Source organism: Sander lucioperca, chromosome 5 (genome assembly GCF_008315115.2).
Source record: "Sander lucioperca isolate FBNREF2018 chromosome 5, SLUC_FBN_1.2, whole genome shotgun sequence".
Classification (NCBI taxonomy): domain Eukaryota; kingdom Metazoa; phylum Chordata; class Actinopteri; order Perciformes; family Percidae; genus Sander; species Sander lucioperca.
The window spans coordinates 6,296,138-6,314,239 of NC_050177.1; the positions used below are offsets into that span (position 1 = coordinate 6,296,138).

Consider the following 18,102-nt stretch of genomic DNA (forward strand, 5'->3'; position numbering starts at 1 on the left):
CAGCAGTCCTCACAGAAGCTGATGTATGACGTCACAGCCTCTGTGTACTCATCCAGACTGTTGGTAGCAGTCCTGAACACATCCCAGTCAGTGGAGTCCAAACACGACTGGAGATCCTCCACAGCCTCACTGGTCCACTTCCTTGATGTCCTCGCTACAGGTTTGCAGAGCTTTAGTTTCTGCCTGTAGGTGGGGATCAGGTGGACCATGACGTGGTCAGAGTGTCCCAGTGCAGCACGGGGGACAGCGTGATAAGCATCCCTGACTGTGGTGTAACAGTGATCCAGAATGTTCTCCTCTCTGGTCGGGCATTTAATATGTTGTCTATATTTAGGGAGTTCATGAGTGAGGTTCCCTTTATTAAAGTCACCAAGGACAATAACTAGGGAGTCCGGGTTGGTCCGCTCCACACACAGTATCTGGTCGGCAAGCATGCGCTGCGCGTCCTGCACGTTGGCCTGCGGTGAGATGTAAACACCGACCAGAATGAATGAATGGAACTCACGGGGTGAATAAAAAGGCTTACAGTTTATGGTGAAATACTCCAGGTCAGGAGAACAATGCTGCTGGATCACTGTCACGTTGTTGCACCAACCGCTGTTGATGTAGAAACAGATTCCTCCACCTTTAGTTTTGCCAGAGAGGTCCGTGTCTCTGTCCGCTCTGAAAAGCTGGAAGCCTGCCAGCTGGAGCGCAGAGTCCGGTATTATTCCACAGAGCCACGTCTCCGTGAAGCACAAAACAGCAGATGAAGAAAAGTCCCTGTTTCCCCCCAACAGCAGTTGTAATTCCTCCATTTTGTTGGGCAGAGAGTGCACGTTAGAGAGGAATATTCCAGGTAACGGTGTGCGTGATCCTCGCTGGCGGCGTTTCGCTGCGTGAGCAAAGGTGAGTGCACCTTTGACCAGAATGTCCAAAATTTCCAGTGAAGGGAGAAGAAAAGTGGGAAATAAGTCTGATGGTGTTGTTGCCCTAAAGTTCACGAGCTCTTCACTTGTGAATGAGATACGGGTACCATCGCAAGAAACAAAGTTAAAACACAAAACAAAACAAAACAGAGCGCTCCAACACACCGTGTCGCCATTCTGCGGCGCCATCTTGCACTGATGGTAACTGCAGAGACCCCATGTACTTCAAAAAGTCTTGTGGCACTTGAAGTGGAGAATGACATGCTGAGGGAAGAGAATGACACATTGTAAAAAACAATTGAAGAAACAAAAGCAAACTTTTTCCTTCAGTCAAATTTCTTCCAGCCCTGACAGTTCAGTATTTTACTGGATTGCCTGATGCTACCACTGTCCTGTTTTTGGAAGTGCTTCTTTCTAAATTCGAGCTACAATATCATTCTGATTGGACTGTCCAAATGATGCCCCTAATTGATCAATTGCTCCTGACCTTAATGAAGCTTAGACTAAATTGCGGCCATGTAGAACTTGCAACAAGGTTTAATTGTAGCACAGCCACAGTAACCAACATCTTCAGCACCATCATTAGTGCCCTGTATGACGTTTTGTATGTCGGTTTGCTTGAGAAAAACATCCCCTCCACAGCCAAGAATCAAACATCGCTGCCAGACTGCTTCCAGCCCTTCCCTAACTGTAGGATCGTCCTCGACTGCACAGAGGTTGCCGTCTCTAACACAGAGAGGCTTGATGCACAGTGCCATTTGTACAGCCAGTACAAAGGACGAACCACACTTAAGGCTTTAATTGGTGTTGCGCCTAATGGAGCTATTACCTTTGCCAGTGACCTGTACGGTGGGAGTGCCTCAGACAAGGCAATAACAGCTGACTGTGGACTTCTCCAACATTTACATCCTGGTGATATGGTTATGGCAGACAAGGGCTTCACAATTCGGGATGCCAGAAGGAGTTTCCCTGAACATCCCGTCTTTCCTCGTCAATGGACAGTTTACGCAGGAGGAAGTGAACAATAACCGATTCATTTCGAAAGCTAGGATACATGTGGAGCGTGCAATTCAGCGACTGAAAGTGTTTCACATTTTGGACCACATTCTATACCAGTTTAAACTAAATATAAACAAGATAGTTAAAGTGTGTGTGTGTCTTACAAATTTACAAACACCCATTCTCCGTGAAATTGGATGAGTTAACTGTATTGTACATGCATGAATTTCTGCATATTTGCTTGCATATTTGATAACACACTACATGTACTTACTATAGGGTTAAAAATGACTAAATGTAAATAGGGTTATGGTAGAATTAGGATTTGGTTGAGGGTTAGTTGCATGTTTTACAAGTTCTGTGTAGCATAAATGGCTTACAAACTATAATAAATATGATAAATATGTAATATTTGTGATATAATATAGATGTGATATAATAATAAATATGTATAATAAATAAAATACATGGCTTGTGTGAAATGGCAAATGTTCATTTATTTTCTTAAAACTGTGAGAGAATGTAAGATAGGAAACAATCTTTATAAAATATTTCCAGAGTGTCAATGTTCACAGCCCATGTAGGATCTTTGAGCACTGGCAGAATGACGAGGTCAAGAGGAGTCCACACAAGCAGGTGACAGTTGTTAGCTCCGGTCAGGTCCAGGTTTCCCTGGATCTGATGCCAGTACTTGTGAGTTTGTTTTAGTGCCAGGGAACCAACCACTTCATCGAACTCCATGAAAAAGTCCCTACTCTCCGCTGCCTGCAGGATAGTCTTGGTTCTGGCTGACCACGGACACTTGACTTCAATCACGCAGTTTCCAAACCCATCAGGAGATCCACCAAGCAGGCCGCTATCAGATAGGAACAGTCCCCTCTCTTGTATAACAACACCAGTGCGCTCAGTGTATTCCTGCTTTGCCCTTGGCTCATGCAGGATTCCCCAATCACATGCCTTGGGGGGAGGGGACAAATACCACTTAGTCTTAATAAGTGTATTCTTAGACATAGATGCCTTCATTTTAAATATTCACTTATTAACTACAACTTACTTTAGATCCTTCTTTGAGGTTGTACTGGCCAAGCAGGGTTTTGAATAAGGAAGGCGGGTAAGACATCCGCTTGACTGCTGCCAAGACCAAACCAAAGTTACTTGCTGTTATCCTTTTCTTGCGATATGCAAACCTGTTAAAAGAAACCAACCATGAGAGAGACCAATTTTGCTCAACAATTAGCATTACAGTTTCATGTAAAAACAATCTGACATTCTCCAGCACACTTCTACATTTTGAGCAAATTTACAGCCTTTAGCAGACACTATGGAGCCGATCCGCAGCCATTCCACAGTTGGTGAAAATCCGGGGTTAGAGTAAATGACAGCAGAATGTCATCAGGGCTAACTTAGTTATGCTTGTGTTGTCTGTGTGCATGCGTTTAAGGTTCAGCCTGTTAGGCTCTCAGAACCACCAGAGTATAGTTTTTATTAATAAGCTTTCTTACCATAATGCGTTCTTAGCCTGGCCAACAGTTGCTTCCTCAATCTGCTGCTTCTCCTGATCATTGACAGCAAGCATTGACAGCACATATAGAGCCTTGTCCTCAGCTTGGACAAAACCTGGGCTGGTCACCAGCCCATCAAACATCTTGATTGGGAGAGTCTAGATTTAAAGTTAGGCATAAGTTGTGAAGTCAGTGAGGTGTCCACATACTTAGCCACATAGTGTATACAAAATACATTTGAAATGAAAGCAATGGTTTACATACATACATATGTGTAGTTTACCAATTTTTTTATGAGCCTAAATTGAAAGTACAAAAGTAAAAAATCTTACCTGAGGCGTCTCTGGACTCAAAATCCACCCCATCCCTCTAAAACGCCCAAGTTGTAACAAGCATGCCTGAGCCCATTCTTTGTCCTCCTGGGTGACAGGTCTTTTGATGCCAGCTGAAATAATGGTATAAAACTGGTTATAATGATAAAATGAGTAATGGTATTTATCTCAATTTAATAGCCTTTTATTATGATCATCATTTATTTATAGCACACAATCTAAGCTTTTTAAAAAAAAAATCACAGTGTACATCTCAGCCTCACTGTCTTGCAACTATATTTCAATATGGTGATAAAGCTTATGATGATGATTTTTCAGCTGCAATACAACACACCGCGAGTCTATGTTAACTTAAATACGATTAATCTTATTAGCAATAGCTTTAAACCACATTACGTAGTTAAGAAAATAATTCAAACCAAGCAACATCAACAAACGTATTACAAACCTCGTGTTGTGGATGGTGTCATCTCAGACACTCTCTTGGCTGCAATTTTGTCCCCCTTCGGAGTGTTGGCCTTCTTCCACACACATTCCACGTCGGTGCGGGAAACATTTTTCTCAACCCAAATCAACAAAGCTGCCATATGATGGCACTTGTCTCTGCCGATTGGGCACTCGCATGTGCTGTACCTGATTGCCTGGCCCTCAACGTGCACCTGTATTGAAAACAATTTAACCCTCACCCTAACACTTATAAAACACATTGCTGTCAGCGCTGTTTATCATAACAATACTTCTGTAGCTAGCCCGGGGCTATGAGATCATACTACTAAATTGACTAGCCTAAGTTCCCTAAACCCTCTAAAACCTGGCTGTCACATATTTACTTTTTAATCTTTGTTTAGTTACATCCACAGTTATAGCAGTCCTGTACATTTTTTTCTTTTGAAATACCTCATCCAGAACATGGAATATCACCATGTCAACTATCTAGCTAGCTTACAGCTAACTCACCTCAACCTCGTAAACCTTCTTTTTCATTGATGCCTGGACTCTACCCTTAATTATGCCACCTGAATGATGCGCTACACCAGGGGTCACCAACCTTTTTGAAACTGAGAGCTACTTCATGGGTACTGAGTCATACGAAGGGCTACCAGTTTGATACACTCTTCTGAAATAATAAATTTGCTCAGTTTGCCTTAAGTTATATATGATTATTAATGACTAATGATACTCATCTATGTGAAGACACTGATCACGTTAATGATTTCTCACAATAATTATCAACAATGACTTAACAAGGTGGGAAACAGATAATATCAATATTCAATTTTCATTTTTAGAACAGGCCCGAGGGCTACTCATGTGGTCCTTGGGGGCTACCTGGTGCCCGCGGGCACCGTGTTGGTGACCCCTGCGCTACACTAACCACTCTGTTGGAGTTAAAGGAGTTTAAACCCATTTTGACCACCAAGGGTACCTCACTAAAGAAGGACGTGATCGTAAATAAATTTCCAGGTTCCGCCATTGTTATTGGATCTGGAAGTGCGGAGCGCTTGGACCCGGAAGAGGCTAAACGTCACGCGTGACGTCAGACTTACCAATCGGATAGTGCAGCTCCAGAGTTTATACTTGATGACATCACAAGTTTGAGACTTACTGCTCTGGTTTCTGGCTGTGAGAGAAAATAGCTCATGTTCACAAATATTGATTGAACTTTCCTAAGCCATGGAAATAGCATATGGGAATTATTAATGTAGTTGGTCTTCCCCCATGTACTTCTTATATCTTCTGTAAGATGCGTTCACACTCTCGTAGCTTAATTTAACTTAATTAAAGCTAAAGTGCGTAGTTTCTGTTGCCCCCATGAGGAATTCTAAGTAATGACAACAAAACTGTCGGCACGTCCACATGATACTGCCTTCCGTGATCGCGCACAGCCCCCACCTTTCCTCCACGCAGTTGCTAGTAGCCAAGGAGGACACGGAGGATAAAAAAAACATGATGGACTCTTCAGAAGAGGTAATTATCTTCACTCGAGTTTCTGCTTGCAAAAGTCGCCGGACTACACAATCTTCTGAACATAGCCATACTGACAAATACAGAGAGAGTTGTGTTGAGCTGATATTCTTAATTAGCTTTGTAGCAACTCATTTAGCAATGGCTTGAATGTAACGGACGTTCAATAATATCAAAAAGTTACACACTAAAGCTTTTAACTTTGCTTATATTAAGCAACGGGCATCACCTTTCCCACATGCCTCCTGTAACATCAGCCCCTTAAAGTGCTTATCAGAGTTGTGACTGTCATGTCTAATATGTAATGTTGCAGAGGATTTTGCTGTGCAAAGTGATTCTTTATTCTCAGTCTACTTTAATATACATCAGGGTTGATGGATCCCACCCTCCACAGCAGGCTGTCTTATGTTCCCTGCCCTCCACAGTCTCCTTCTCTACACAACCCTCATCTTTCTCCTTTTCTCTGTCTCCAATTACTGTTCTATTAATTCCATTACAGAAAGCATCAGTTGTGTAATTGGCAAATTGGCATGAGGATCAGTCTGCTTATCAAGTTTCATAACAAATATTAAGCCCAACTGGAAACAGGAGTGCGCAGTAAGCTTCATATCCGAGACTAGCAGTTTACCCTCTCCTTGATCTTACTGTCTCTGTCCTCCGTTCTTTATTTTTATCCTCTCTGCACCCTCCATCACCCTGATTTCCAGTTTTTATCCCCCTATCTCCTCTTCCTGTGATCAGTCCAACATGTGGGGAGGTGTTGTACCCTCTTTTCTTTGTTCTCACACACTCATCCCCTCACTGTAGCCTGGCCTGTGCCTAATGTCCTGCTGTCCTAATCTTATCTCAAGGGTCTAATCAATACATGAAATAACAGAGATGTATTACCATCTGTCTCTCTCTCTCTCTCACACACACACACACACACACACACACACACACACACACACACACACAGCCACACACACAAACACACACAGATACATTACCGGCATCATTAGATAAACACGATGACTGTGTAGATGTAATTACTGTTGAATTAACAATAATTAGCGGCAGCCAAATGCAAGCAGGAGTATAGACATGTTGGTGCACAAGAAATGTACATCTTGTACTAGTTTGATAATGTGGAGCATGATCTGTCCTATTTTTGCCCAGCAGATTTACAACCACTTAATCTTAGCTTGAGGTGACAGAGGCTTGAGTTAACTTTGCTTTAAAGAGCATGTTTATTGTTGTGGATGAAGGCATTTTTTTCAGAGGTGACTTTACTGTTCTTGGCAGAGCGCCTGGCCAGAGAGAGTTACACAAACCAACGCAGCTGCCGTAAGTTCCCTGCAGCCAGTATTTACTGTGTATTAAAATAATGGAATTGTGTGGCAACTGCTGCACTTTGTCTGGGAAATTTCTGCCATGCATTGTTTGCATCAGCTCAGAGCCTGAGGTTTAAAGTGCTCATATTATGCTTTTTGGCTTTTTCCCTTTCCTTTATTGTGCTATATATCTTTTTTGTGCATGTTATAGGTTTACAAAGTCAAAAAGCCCAAAGTCCACCCCAAAGGGACTTACTATCTTCCAGAGAAAACACTATTCACAAACTGCTTTACTTCCATGACAAACGTGCGTCACTTTGTAACACACGTTCTAATGCTCGCCTAGCTGCTAGGGTGGCATGCCCTCATACTCCACAACTGACCAGCTAGCAGTGCTAACCTAGCTACTGCGCATGTTCGACTCCCAACAAAGATGGAACAGCAGTGCGATGCATCACTCAGTAGCTAAAACAGAGAGCTCAACACACAGGGTAGAGCTTAGATTGGGCCCAAAAAATCAAGCCCGACCCTACCCGAGCCTGTGCATGTTGCGGCCCGGCCCGACACATTAACTGTAATTATGAGCCCGAGCCCGATTTAAACCTGACATTTTTTTAATATGTGGGCCGTTATAACTGAGTTATTAACTGAGTTGTTTGAACTACAGAAATCTGTTTAGAATTATCTTAATGAATAATGCAACAAGGACGAAGCATGTAAACTGCGCTGTTTGTTTATTCAGACTGGAATGGATCTCAAATGGATCCGAATGAAGAAATGTAAAAAAAACCTCTAACCTAAACTCGACCCTATAGCTGCTCCCTCAGCCGAATAGTGTGGGTAACAGATCAAGGCATCAACATAATCAAAGCCGTGGAACCATATAGGAGACTTTCTTGTCTCGATCACCTAATTAATACTGTCCTTCAGCACGGTCTGCATGCTGACACACTGGCCGACAACAGTGCTGCAGAGGGGGGAGACACGATGTAGCACAGTTTACCTCACACTCAAGTCAGTGCAGGACACCCAACAGAGCTACGGGAGAAGCTGGAGAGGCATAGCTCTCTCCGCACCGAATAAGACTAATAAAGTAATGATTAAAAAAACACAAATGCTTGGTCAAGGGCCTGGCCCGGCCCGGCCCGAGGATAGCGGCGGAAAATATCGGCCCGGCCCAGCCCGAGGGTCGTGTCGGGCCGGGCTCGGGCTCGGGCAGAGAATCTAAACTCTAACACAGGGTGGAAAGAGAAGCTGCAGCAATGTGCAGTACAACAAATATATAGTGTTTTTTTTATATTAAACCACATAAACCTATACTGGTACAATCGCTAAATACAATTATGAACCTGATAATGAGCATAATATGAGCACTTTAAATGGAATTTTAGAGCCCAGTTGCTTATTTCCTCAAAGCCAACATTGAAGGTATCAACAGAACAGAACTAATAAAAATCTCTAACCAAAAAGTCACCCATTTCTCCTTTAAATCAGAGCTGACATTGATTAAACAGAGCCCCTCTTGCAGCAAGATACCCTACCTGTCTCTGTGTTACCATACTTTGTATCTATCTCCTATTACTGTGCTCCCATTGGTCCCACTTTTAGTCACCCTTTGTATCCTGTGTCTTTTGGCCTTTACTTCACTCTCCTTCGCCAGACAATTATGTTGGTATTGAACAATCCTATGAAATCCTGGATTACATCCAATCCCAACGTTTTTGCTTTGCTTTCTGTAGCATCTGCACAAGGCAAGGTCAATGTTTAGGAAAGATTGTGGCTATGGCGAATAAACTAGGGTATGATCAGTGTTAGGCACCTAAAACACTTGATTTCAGGTTAAGGAAATAGCATGGCTATGGTTAATAAAATAGGCGAATATAATGCGATCATGTTTCTGTCCACCATCTTTGTTTAGATCTGTGACTCAGTGAATGTTAAAACACAAGAGGCACAAACTGGGGCAAATCCTCGACGACCTACTGAAAGTCTGATGTGCTACACTCCCATCACCAACATCCAGCTCTCTCAATGTGGTTATGGGATGAGATATAGGGTAGGCTATATATGACTAATTCACATCCAACAAGCTACTGGAGTAGGGTGGTAGATGAGGAGAGGAAGGAGAAAAAGTGTTGTTTTAAGTGCCTTCTGCAGCTGCAATGTAGGGTTAGAGAGAGTTTGCTGCTCTTTTCTCTCTTTACTTCTTTGTAAACTTTCTTGATCATATATTCAGCATGACAGGTGTCCATTACCACCACAAGTATCGTATCTAAAGTTGTTCTTGTGAAAAACCACGGGATTTTATCAAAATAGATGGCAGGTTTCTGGGGTGTAAGCTAATCGTCTGGCTGTGTCCCAGTGACAGCTCAACCTTTCACATCTGGGATCAAAAATGTGCACTCATGCTTCTGAGTATGCTGCAAAGAAAAAAGCATAACAGAGAAGAAGAGGCTTCAAGCTCTCTTCAAGTGTCCTTGACAGCCCCTAACACTCCAGCATATAAAACCAGCAGTGAGCCACCGTATACTTCATTGCATACTTCCAACAGGCTCTCTAGACCACTTATAAAACTTAAATTATAGCTGCAATAAAAGTTAAAACAGAAATGTACTTTTTAGTAAGTTAATGGCTCTGGGTTTTCATTTAACAGTTAGATAGCTCCAGTGAGCTGTTTATTTAGTTGTTGAGGTAGCCTTACTTTAGCTAGCTAAATTAGTCACGATAATGTAGCACTTACATTGTTATCCCAAATTAGTTGACTTTACAAGAAATTTGCGTGGAAACCCATTGCTTTAAACCGTCTAAATTTTTACACAAGGTGAAACACGTTAAGTTGTATTAACACAGAGCAGTAAGTTGATGCAGTAGACAAATCAAGTTAGCATTAGTAGTCATTACTAAAAATCATTAGTAAACATGTTAAGTTAAAGCTAGTGCATAACTTTTTTATATTAAGTTGATACAAAGCTAATTAAGAATCAGCTCCACAAAACTCTCTCTGTATTTCTCAGTATGTCTATATTCAGAAACGGGTATCGTCCGGTGACTTTTGCGTGCAGAAAATCATGTGAAGATAATTACCTCTTCTGAAGAGTCTATGTTTTTTTAATCCTCCGTGTCCTCCTTGGCTAAGAGCAACTGCGTGGAGGAGGGGTGGGGGTGGTGCGCGATCAGGGAATGCTTGTATCATGTGGATGCAAGACAGTTTTGTTGGCTCCTCATGGGGGAGACAGAAAAGCAAAGAAACATAACAAACTTCTTTCTCAAACGCTTCTTATCACTACCAGAGAACTAATTAGTTCCTATAAATGTTGGTTATTTTCCTTTAGGAAAGTATGACTTTACGAATAATACATTCAATAGGTTCGTTCGTACGAAGCAGTTAGAGCTCTATATCGCTAAGCAAACAAACAAATTAACTCCCCATTCTGAATAATTGCCACTAAATTGTCTCTCGCTGCCCAGAACCGATCAGACCCAACCCGGGTCATGGTGCAACAATAAATGTACATAAACACGAACACTAAATCAACTGTACAAAACTAAAACTCAGATAACATAAATGCACACCCAAAACATTAACAGAACATTATTAAAACACACTTAAATAGGACAGAAACTGTTCATATCACATATATTTCTTTTCGCTTCAGCCCAGAACAGTTCAAGTGACCCCGCCCCTCCCATTCAGAAACATAACATCCTTAGTTATCTCTGCTTAATATGATCTGTGCACTGCATACTTAAGCTGATTATTACAAACAAGTAATATGATTTAGTAATGAATATGTTTTTTTAACAAAACATGAAAGAATAAGTAGTGACCACTAAAAAGTTTAATTTAAAAAAAATCTGGGTTTACAGTGTATGAGCTTCTTAATTATGTCTCCTTAGACAACAATTGTGTTTTTTCACAGACAAAACGTGTCAGTAGGATACGTTTCTTGTTAGTTTCTTCAGGGGATTTTTTGATTATATATAATAGGATTATTCTTCAATTTTTATCAAAGTTTCCTTTGCTCCTTGTGTCTAAGTTACTCCCAGTGAGTGCAAAAAGGAAGACATGTGACACAGGGGAAATTAACTTCTTGAAAATGAGACGTCCTTTGCAGTTAAGCTAATGGCGAGTGCGCAACAAGCCATGAATATGTTGCAAGGGTAATCAGAGGGGAAATAATTGCCTAAGATGTCCTTTATCCACACACTTAAATAAGGGAAGGGCAGTGCGTTATCCCTATCAAATTAGTGTGAAAAGTGCACTGCGAATGAAAATAAAGCCTGGTGACCTTTTTAAAATTTAGAACATTTTGGTGGTTATCAACATCAATCAATTTTGTTTACTCCTCATTTTGTTCTCTTCTCTCCAGGAAACAGGAGCTGCTGAACATTTCCACCGTCCCTCTAGGAGAATGTCCCCCCTCACCACCTCGCACTGCACCACCGAACATGAAGGTAGGACACACACTCATTCATGTTCGCATGCACACATATAGTGGGACATACATGTGTACACACATACCTAGATATTGATTTACTGAGTTTTTCATTGACATATTTTGCCCTTGAGACCTTCAGGCCTATCAGAAAATCTATTGATTCTGGTTATTGTAAATAAATTATTTTAGTAAGCAAAGCAGTTCAGAGACAGTGACAGTGAGTTTCTAATAATCGGAATCGGCTTTTCTTGTCTGTGCTCTTACTTAATGTATATTCTTTTGGCATATTAATAAATAAAATTTGTTAAACACAAACTGTACAGCACAGACACCCTGCATGATTTTGGGGTTTTGTGCTATTTTGTATGGCATATCAGTATATTATAATCTCAAGGTCATCAAGGGAATCAAAATTCAAGTTAGGACGGCCTCTGTTCAAGTAAGATTCTTCATAATTTATTTAAAATATTGTATTTATAAATGTTTGTTAAGTTGCCTCTGGAGGCAGGAGGGAATACGAGCTGGATGTTTTTATTTGCCCTCATTAGACTGGGTCTAAGAGTTCTGGTATGACTCTTAGTCTTTGGGTTGGGTTTACTATTGCCAATAAAAGGTTGCGTTATGAAAAAGGAATTGCAATATAAGTACAAAAAGGTTGGAAGCTTTATTCTCAGTTGGTATCCTGACCACAAATTGTAAAGTTCAATCAAACGGTCATCAAAGGGAACTTTTGCTGTGACTCAGCAAATTGAAAAACAAATATCAGAGCAAAACTTTTTTTTATGATGCAAATTAAATCCATCAGACTGTAGAGGATCATCTTTCTCAGGTGTGTCACACTGATTCATGCAGTGACATATTATAGTGTTGCACATATAGAGAAAGCATTTTAATATGAGATTGTAGTAAGGTGTTGATGTTTTCAGACATTCATTACTCACACTGTGTTGCGCTTGTTCCACAGCTGACAATTTATCATTTTCCTCCAGCATGATAAAAGAGAGGATATATTTTACAGGGAGGCTGATTAGCAGGCTGATATACAGGAAATAGATGACGGCTACTGCAAGAGGGAACTACTTTCTGCAGTATGTGACCTTGAACTAAGCCATCATTATTGAATCTGAAGACATCACAGAGGGAGATAGCACAGAGAGGAGGGCAACGGAAAGGCAAAGTTTGCTCATGGTGAGAAAGACTTACTGAAAATATGGTCAGGCCAAGACAGGAAGAAATATTATAATATGTAAGAGAACATTTATGAGAGGTATTACTTAAGCCAGAAAACATCAATTCAACATCAAACATCAATTTAATATGTGGTTGATTTCTGGTAATTATCAGTTGGCAACCCACAATTTGTGAGCTAGAGTGGTCAGATATGTATCATCAATGTCACACTGGTAAAGAAGTTGTGCAACTGTAATCACAGTCCACATCAAATCCATCAAGAGACTGTATAACTTTGGCTGAAATGTGTATGAGGGAAAAATGTGTAGAACAAACCATGATGTGCAGTAGCCTAAACATTTGAGTAATACACTACATTGGTTTTCTTTAAAACATTTGTCCTGCCTCTCAGATTGATAAGCACTTGTTAATAAAAAATTGTTTTGGTTTAATCATGGTGTCTCATTTGCATAACCCCCACAGATAAATCATGTTGCAGGTTACTACAACAAAAAGGCAGTACAATTTGACAACAACCCAAAACATCTTCACAAAATGTCAAAAATAGTGTCCAAGTATCAGGCTATCTAGTCCTCTATTGTACATTGTATGTGCTGGCTAATGCACTGCTCATTGTAATAGAAAAACTACACCGCATAGTTATTGGCATTGCTGCTTCTAATACAGTGGCCGTAAAGATGAGTGTCCTAGGGTGCCACACATACTGCGGCACGTTACTGTGTGCACTGTATGTTCTTTCTGAGGACATTTTGTCTTTCCTTTCTTCTTTACAGTAAGAGGGATTTTCAGGTTATGATGGGTGTTTAAGCTTGGAGGTCAGGTAGCAGTGGTGGGTAAACATATATGCCATAGTAGACAGGGTTAAAGGGTATTTTTTTTCTTCAACCTGGGCCCCATTTCCCCATGCATTTGTGTCTAATAGACTGATGTGACCAAAAATCTTTGAAATTGATCCATTATTGAGCGAGAATGCAGTGACCGTCCGTCGCAAACAGGGCTGCAGTGTAACCTAATGGAGCTATTGGGCACCCTCGATTTTTGTCCACTAAAAGTGATTGTTTTTGCCTCTGACAGGCTCAGATTCGGGTGAGTCGGGAGAAAAGGCTTTCCGGGAGTCGGTTGTTTTAGAGTAGGCTACAGAAATTAGGTTTGTTATCTAAAAGATTTTCAGTGCCGTGTGGTTGAGGTCATTATAATTCGAAACAAGACACCCAGACACACGACACCTTGCCCTGGAAACTGAAATGCATCCGATTGGAAGGCTGCCACGGGGCATCAAGCCGCCAAAGATAATGCTTCTGACTTGGACCAATCCACCCCACAAACCTGAAAACCTTGAGCAAGTGTCAATGATCCCGAGTAGACATGGTATTTATCTGCTAGGTTCGTACACAAAAAATAATGTATCGTCCGCATAAAGCATAAGTTTGTGCACTACACCTCCTACCATAACACCCGGGAAGCCAGAATACTGGACACATTTTAAAGATTTTTTAAAAAGAAAATTATACTTTAAAAAAATCCCAATATATCGCCTTACGCACAGTATGGAAATATATTGCAATATATTGAATCGTGACCCATGTATCATGATACATCGTATTGCCAGATTCTTGCCAATACACAGCCCTAGTGTGTGTGTGTGTGTGTGTGTGTGTGTGTGTGTGTGTGTGTGTGTGTGTGTGTGCCACACTTTGTAGTGACTCACACTATGCTTAATATTAACTGTCAACCGCTGCTGACACAGCTAAACAAAACGTAGACATGGCCCACAAGGTGACCTAGTGTGTGTGTGTGTGTGTGTGTGTGTATGTGTTTTGTGTCGACACTTGAATAACCTGTTCTGTTTTCACATAAGATTCAGTTTGCTGCGTGACTTGACTTACCTGTTCAGGCTTTAGGTGTTAAAAGACAAAGTACACATTAAAAGCGAGTGACAGGGAAGTCCCTTTCCAAATGTAGAAGGGTAGTAAAAAGAAGAAGTAGGCAGAGACATCAGAGGGCTCAGATGTTTTACCAGCTAAGGTAAAGTTTTATTGTTAAGGTAAGTCTGCATTTTGACTGAAAAAACAACAACAATTTATTATGTAATGTTTTCAGATCAAAGTGTGTGGTTTAGTGTGGAAGTTCACCTGCATATCAATTCCCTATTGACTTTAGGTAGCAGCTCATTCAAAATGTGTTCAAAATTGTACAGTTATTTCTGGAAATGTCTTCCATTCATCATTTCACTGCTCAGCGGCAGCATGCTGATTACCTTGTAAATACATCATCAGGCCTACTGTGTAGAGAACTTAACAGTAATGTGCTTAGTTTGAAAAAGCTGGCAGGGCAACAAGCACCGCTTCTCTGAAATCTCTACAGTTTCATGTCATATTTATAGCAGATTTTCATACATTTTACTCCCACATGTGAAGAATTTCACAACAATATTTCATAACCCAGGGAACAAGCCAAAGCAGTATTGACTGATGTATTAAATACAGATGCCAGCCAGTGTTCCAGATATCTGACAGAGCTATGCTATAAGGGTGTTTGGGTCTTACTGTATGCATCTGATAGCTGTAGAGGCCAGAGCTACCAGCTCAGGCTCATCCCTTCATCCATTCATCACCTTTTTGACCCAGAGAAGGAGTTGTTTTGTGGGCAGGAGAAATGATTCTGTCCGGTCATGCTAGGACAATGCTGTCTTTGGCTGAGGTGAAGATATTTTGAACAAGCCTTAAAGTCTTCAATAGAACTGAACTGCACACAACTAAAAACAACAAGTGGCTGTTGTGGATATTAGGGCTGTGTATTGGCAAGAATCTGGCGATACGATACGTATCACGATACATGGGTCACAATTCAATATATTGCAATATATTTCAATACTGTGCGTAAGGCGATATATTGGGATTTTAGTATAATAGTAGTATAGTATAATAGTATAATTTTAGAAAAACTAATATTTAAAAAAAGACATGATGTGCATAAAAGTCAAAGAAGTTTACTTTAGGTAAACAATTCAGTACACAGAAAATCAAACTGCCAGTTTGGGATTGTGGTTCACAGGTTCTTAGTGAGCTAATTTTTTTTTGCTAAAGTAGGCCAAAGTTCAGCCATAGCTACATTGTTAGCTTCTAGCAAAAAGTCAGGCACTGATAGGCACTGTTAGGCAAGGACACTAGAGGTGCGTCTCAGCATAGCCATCTAGCGGTAGGGGGTTTAAACACAACATAAATGTGAACCACTGTCTTACATGAATATTTTTGCACGGAAATTAAAATGATGAGAAATGGAGCCCACTGTCCCTGTCTGTGACTTATCATCATTGTTGTCAATGTGTGGATGATTGTGTCCATCACTGTACATGAATATGTGTGAATTCTAGCAGCCAATGAGGCTGCCGGTCAGGTGAGCAGCCATGGGAGCCGTTATGAGAGAAGAGAGGACACATTAGGATTGTGATACACTTAAAGGGACAGAACAAAGTGCAAGGACAGAAAATACAGACATCCGGGTCCTGTTTTAGATTGACAGGGAGTCAGAAAGACAGATAGGTCTTGCTTGTCCTTGCTCTTGTCTGGACACTGCAGGGGATGTAGATGATGATTGAACACGCTGTCAGCACTACAGGATCCCACTCAAATAGTGCCAGAACAAGCTGCATCAGTGCATCTTTAAAACTGCCATGTTCACATCTCGATAGATTCAAAGAAGTAAGAAAAGCTCAGGCTGCAAAAACTGCTTTTTAGGAATAATCTTCCTCTAGTTGCCCTCAAATAATCCCAGTAAAGCATAACACCACACACACACAGAGGGACAGAGACACACACACACACCTCATGCTAACATGTGCAGTTGACTGAGAGCACATGCTGACTGCCAAAGTTGCTATCTAGCTAGATATAGGCAGCTGTGCTTATTGTTGGTCTGGCTGTCAGGTGTTGACTCTGTGGGTCCAGCTCACAGCGCTGTATCGGCTTACAGCGCCTTGAACTGGTTAATATTAACTCCTTGATAATCTCTGTATGTGTGTGTGGTTCTGTATGCAGTGGTAATGATAAGTGCAGGTAACCAGTGTAGGGTAATACGTTTATTTTTTATTACAGTAGTGCTGTCACAATTTAGTTATTTATAGTTTATTACCGCTAATTACAGTCATTTAAAAGGCTGTAAAAACTTTTACGGACTTTCCTGGTTAAGGAACTACAGTTCATTGGTAAGGCATTTATTTCCCGGTTCCTCTTGCTTTGTATTTTATGACGCTACCGAATGTATAGCACCCATACTGGTGCATTCATACATGTGATATTGGATAGTGTGAGTGTGAGGTATTGGCTGTCAAAGTCCTTTCAAGTAGGTTATAGTTGATATTTTTATCAAGAAAAGTGGGTCTTTTTTTAATTAGTAACATGATCAACAGCAGTGTACTGTGTAGCCATTTAAAGAGGAAGAATAGTACTGCTGTCGTAGATTCTTTTCCACGAATGCTTTCAGGAATTTCTTCCTTTAACAGGAAGTTAAGTTTGGTGTCATGAATTGACATCTCGTGTGAGTGAGTGCATACTGTTCATGTGCACACACACACTTCTATGGTCTAAACCACCCTACACACATTGCATTTCCACATTATACATGTGCTGAAATCTGAGCACAAAGACACAAAGCATGTACACCATTATCACCCTCACAGCTTGTCAAGGTGGATGCCCCGGAGACAGAGACGTGTGAATGTACTTGAGGAAGCATGTGTTTTTGTGAGCGTGTGTTACTTTCTGAGGATATGGTTGCTTATCAGTTGTGTGTGCATGTGGTTGTGAAAGGCTGGAAGTCTCTCCGCTGCCCTGCCCTCTTGGTTTTGCTTTGAGCTTCGAAACACTTGCTTAAAGTGTAAATTAGAGTCAAGTAAAGGGCAATGACTCTGCTGTTGTACCGACTAAATATATATTTGGTGTTAGTCGATTTTGGTGCTCTGAAAGTCAAAGTTTAGCAGTGTTACAGCCTGTTTTATATGTATTGTAATCTCCCTCTGTCTGTTTCAGTCTGCAGAGTTCTTCGATATGCTGGAGAGGATGCAGGTATGAAATTCTTATATTTCCTTTCCTATAAATCCAGTTTATTTCCTTGTATTGCTTCCTTATTTCACAACCTCTGTTCTTTCGCTCTCCCTTCTTTGACTAAGCTAGGTAAAGTAAAGTAAAACTTCAAACATACTGGGAGATAGAGTTTGTCCTCTCGTTTTCCCTGACCACAGCCAGATTTAACCTATACAAGGATAAGACAGACATTAATGATTCAATCAGTGTTGGTCAGCCAGCTGGGTTCAGTCTGTTGCTCAGATTGTATAATGGGCATGCTGGGGGCAGAGAAGAAGAAGAAGAAGACTGGCATTACTATTCTCTCCTTTGTATGAAATGTATTCAATTTATTGATTCTTTTAAAAAGTCTTTCTCTCTCTGTGACACTTT

At 40.9% G+C, this 18,102-nt stretch overlaps 1 protein-coding gene across 11 annotated transcripts in view; it reads left to right on the forward strand.

The window, feature by feature from the left end:
* The window catches only part of rap1gap2a (RAP1 GTPase activating protein 2a), a 127,561-nt gene that overhangs the window by 80,490 nt on the left and 28,969 nt on the right, over positions 1 to 18,102 (forward strand). For 7 of the 11 annotated variants that reach the window (XR_004897369.1, XM_031294921.2, XM_031294922.2 and 4 more), the window contains 2 exons: positions 11,390 to 11,474; positions 17,677 to 17,712. Coding sequence is in view for 10 of the 11 variants with exons in the window: in XM_031294921.2 (XP_031150781.1) it covers positions 11,390 to 11,474; positions 17,677 to 17,712 (121 nt within the window). In the remaining variant the exon portion in view is untranslated. Of the gene's footprint in view, positions 1 to 11,389; positions 11,475 to 14,471; positions 14,694 to 17,676; positions 17,713 to 18,102 lie in introns of those variants that run through there. The other 4 variants (XM_031294928.2, XM_031294929.2, XM_031294926.2 and 1 more) reach the window with 4 other exon arrangements.